The following is a 4,202-nucleotide window of genomic DNA, read 5'->3' as shown; positions in this document are numbered from 1 at the left end:
GGGGGGGGGGTTTGGAACCGGAACCTGCCAGAAGATCCCTTCGGCATTTTTTAAACATTAAAGTGACTCAGAGACGTGGGGCAGGTGGCACGGAGCAAGACCGCAACTGGGCTGACGCACCTCAGAGACGTAACCTCCCAGGAGCGAGGTCAAACCTGTGTTTGAAATGACAACATTAAACCCGGATTTTCCCATTCGCCTAGCTATTCAGAATAATCCTCTATCTCTGCTTGCCATTTGCGTGCGGTACCAGGAAACTTTGCTTTACAAAGAGAGCAAAAAGGCAAAGGTCACGGGTGGAGGAAGTACATTTAATACGTCCCATCCCCTATACAACCTCCCGTGGCAAAGGCACCTGAGAGCTGGCTCCCGAGCGGCCAGCGCTGCCTCGTACCTGCCAGGCTCTGCCTGTCCCTGCCTGTCCCCTCTCTGGTTTCAGGCTCCCGTTTACCTTGACGGATTCTTCGCCAGCGGCTCTTCCCCAAAATCCAGGGAAAAGACACCCCGAACTCCCCGGGAAGAGACCCACCGGACGGTGGGGCCACGTCCCTGATGTCCCTCCACGACGCGTTTTTCACTAACAAGCACCTCACTCGCCTCCAAATTCCCTCCCTTTAGCTCCATTTTCAACCAGTTCTGCCCTCTGACAAAACGGTGTCCCCCTCCCAATTTCCGAAGCAGCGCCTCGCGATTAAGTCGCCGCTCCTCTGACCATCGCTGCCGTAAAATTCTCCCGAATCGATTTCGCCAAAGCCAAGATTTGCACCCACAGAGCTGCCGTCCCAGCTCGGCGCGGCCGACCCCACGCAGGCAACCCGAGCTAAACCAGACCCGGGGAATATTTGTGGAGAAGCCCTAAGAACAGGTTGCTTTCATCTCCATCCTCCCCTGTGGATAAATTCTCCCTCCAAGAGGTTTAAACGCCGCGTTAGCACCGGCTTAAAAATCTCAGCGAGCCACCTTGGGCCAGAGCTGTTGATGCTGGGCCCAAATGCTGGGTTTTATCTCCATTTCGGGGTCTCCGAAGCATTTTATGGAGCCTATTCAGTGTCCCGCTGGGAGAAGGGGACCGTGCCCGATGCAGGTAAAGGATCTCTGACCGAGGTCCGGCCACCTCCATCCCCCCAAGCTCCGCCGCGGCGGCCATCCGGCTTAGCCCCAGCTTTATTTACGGCTGCCGGGAGGACGATGCCGATAACGCCATCCGAAGGACTTATAATGCCCCATTGAGGTTTGGTTCCTCGACTACGCTGCCGATGGGAGGGCCTCCCCACCGCCCGGATCACAACGGCTCCATTGTCAGCCTGGTCCGAGCGGCCGCCCCGCTCAATGGCCGGGTTTTATACGGCTCTGAAAATGTCTTTTACGCCGCCGCTTGTCGGAGCGTCGCTGCGAGAGCCGGAGCGGGGCCGGGGGAGGCTCGGCGCCTTTAGCACGCTTGTACTGACACGACAAGGGCTCCAAAGAGGGATCGGTTCAAGGCACGTTTCAGCGGGACGTCAGTGGGACAGCTTTTGATACCGCTAGTAAAGCAATTTTAATGCAGCGTTTTAGATTTCCCTTTGTGCTTTTCCCCCACTAAAAGAGAGAATCGAGTCCCTTCAGACCCCTCGCACAGCAAGACCAACTCATTTCGACGCCTGCTGAAACAGAGGCAGCAGCGAGACAGGTTCCTTCCCCCCCCAAATATTTAAGTCCAGCATCTAATTCACAGATTTAGAGGGCTCCGGGCAGCTGAACCCAATCCCTGGCTCCTCCGCAGGCTTTTTCCACGACCGATGGCGTCTCAGGTTGTCTCAACAGAGCTCGTAACCTGTCTCTCGTATGTTTAGGCCACGGAAGGCACCACCGTAACGCGCGGCTGCCCCGTCCCCGGACCGGGCTGTGTGAACGCGCGTCTTTAGGCTTCTTCAAACAGTTAAAAAAAAAAAACAACCACCTAAGCGGGGCGATCCGCAGAGCACGGATCCAGACCTCCAGCTGACTCCTTATCCGAGCATCGACACTCGTTCGCGTTCACCCCCAGCGCAATCGACCGAAATTACTTATTCTGAAGAGGGAACAATGTCTTTCCCGGTGGCTCCTCGCAACAGGGAAACAAGATAAGGCAGGGGGATGAGCCGAAACCGCCTCGTCCGCATCCTGCCGCTGTTCCCACCTCGCTAGCCGAGGCTCGGCGGCACACAGGGGATCGGGACACATCACCGAAGAACCCGGCGTGGCTCGTTACGGGAGACGGGATGCCGGGCTCAAAGTGCCGCTGGAGTCGGGCTTCCTATGGAGGCTCTGCTCTTCCTAACGGGTCAGAAAAGCCAAGATTAAGGGTCAAGCAGCGGCGAAAGGCGGGGGGAGATCAGCAAAAATAACCCCGCTGCCCGTTTCTAACCAGCTGTTTCCAGAAGGAAACGTGGGCAGCTGGCGTGGAAGGCCTCCCCGCATCCCTTCGGGAAGCCTTCGTCAGCGTGAGGGAACGGCGAGACCTGCCGCAAGGGGAAATCGGAGGGGCCGGAGCGATTTGAGCGGGCCCCAAAGGGTACTCATCTCCAACTCGAATAAACCAAAGGCCCAACGCTTCGCCGAGGGGTCTGCCGCCCTTCAGCCGCCGACATCCCACCAGACAGCTACACCTTACAGGCAGCTCCCGTAAGGAAAACCGCTCCACGTGGAAACTTTCCCGTTTCCGTCCCGTTTTGCAGACTAAAACCACCAGACGCTACTCCCAGAGCAACGCCTGGTCCCTCAGCCGGAGATCGCCTCGGTTTTTAAGCCCGGCTCCCTTCCCAACGGCAGCGGCACGTCCGTCCGTGTGCGTGCATTTACACACCGACGTGCATTTGCACGCGGGGAAGCGGCCCCTCGGCTTCAGGCGGAAAAGCTCTCAGGGATAAAACGCGGCTGGCGCGCTCAAAGCACGGAAGCTCGATGCGCTTGGCTCGAAATCTAGAGCAAAGCTTCACGCGACGCAGCTGGTTTATTGTGACAGTCGGAACAGCCTGCAGGCCTAGGCGCTCCGAGCCGCCCGGCCTCCCGCTGTCTGTCCCGGAGAAACGCTCGATGCCGCCGGCGCGGGATAAAAGCCGACGGGCTTCACCCGGCCGCGAGCGCCGGGACGGGCACCCCCGACGGCATCGAGCGCTGCGCAGAGACGAGCAGGCTGTCCCTGCCCAACCCGGGCAAGAGGTGAGCCGTTTCGGGGCTATTAATCCCCAAATTATCATGCAGAGCTGTTATAAGAGCGCGTAACGATAATCTATATCCCTCGTTATCGTATTCCCAAATAATTCAGTAAGCGTGGAGGGAAAGCAACGCTTTAAAGAGCGGGAGAGGCCGGCACGCTGGTACCACCAGCACACGACAGCGACCACCCAGCCCGACGGTTGGGGGCCGCTGACACCACGGCAGGGCAGAATCCACCCCACGCGTTAACGACCCCATTATTAACGCAAGCCGCGGGACGAAGTCAGCGCCACGGGATGGGGGCGAAAGATTCCCGGTTACAGAGACAACCGCGCAGATTCAGCCTCGCAGAAAGCCCTCCGATTGAGACCCCGGCTGTCTGCGGAGTGCGTTAACCCCTTCTTAAAAGCCTTCTGACGGAGACTTCAACGCTCCAAAACAAAGATTTCTAATTACCGGGGCCGGTTTTCCAGCAGCACCGTAATTAGAGGCTGCCAAAATTTCCACCGGCAGCGATTTAGGAGGGGGAATAACTCGGCCATTTCAACCCCGAATGCAGCGAGGCTTAGCAACACCCAGACGCGAGGTTAGTCCGGGGGGGGCGGTTGAGCTCCGCTGGTCCGGCCGACTCCTCCTCTCCCTCCCACGCCAACACCACCGGGCTGAAAAAGCATCCCCGGCCGCTCCGCGGGCCGCGAATCCACGCTACGAATCCGACCTGGGTGAGGATAAAAGAAAAGGCAAATCGTGTCAGGTGACGGATCGCACAGCGGGCTCGGGATCCTGACCTCGCCGCTCGGAAAAACGTTACGCAAGCGGGGGGGAAAAAAAAAAAAATCCAACGGCAGAAAGCACGACGGCGGGGAAGACTCAGGCGGCGCTTTCACAGGACGCGTTTCTGCAGAGAAAGGCGACCACCGGCGCGTCACCGCAGCGACCGCGGCGCCAAAAAAAGCCCGAAACGTCAGAAAAACTGCCCGGCCTGCTTTTCTGGGGAATGTTAAGGTTGAGATCCCAGCGAATGC

General features: G+C 58.4%; 1 protein-coding gene across 1 annotated transcript in view; it reads right to left on the bottom strand.

The window, feature by feature from the left end:
• DNM2 (dynamin 2) overlaps positions 1–1,147 on the bottom strand; it is a gene marked incomplete at its 3' end in the record, with an annotated part of 27,781 nt that extends 26,634 nt beyond the window's left edge. Inside the window, exon 1 of the mRNA XM_009321554.1 lies at positions 1,101–1,147. Within this exon, the coding sequence (XP_009319829.1) occupies positions 1,101–1,147 (47 nt within the window). The remainder of the gene's footprint in view (positions 1–1,100) is intronic.
• Positions 1,148–4,202: the final 3,055 nt, after the last annotated feature.

The sequence above is a fragment of the Pygoscelis adeliae genome, unplaced genomic scaffold (genome assembly GCF_000699105.1).
Source record: "Pygoscelis adeliae isolate BGI_AS28 unplaced genomic scaffold, ASM69910v1 Scaffold1123, whole genome shotgun sequence".
In the NCBI taxonomy this organism is placed as follows: domain Eukaryota; kingdom Metazoa; phylum Chordata; class Aves; order Sphenisciformes; family Spheniscidae; genus Pygoscelis; species Pygoscelis adeliae.
This window is presented reverse-complemented; position numbering and strand designations above follow the sequence as displayed.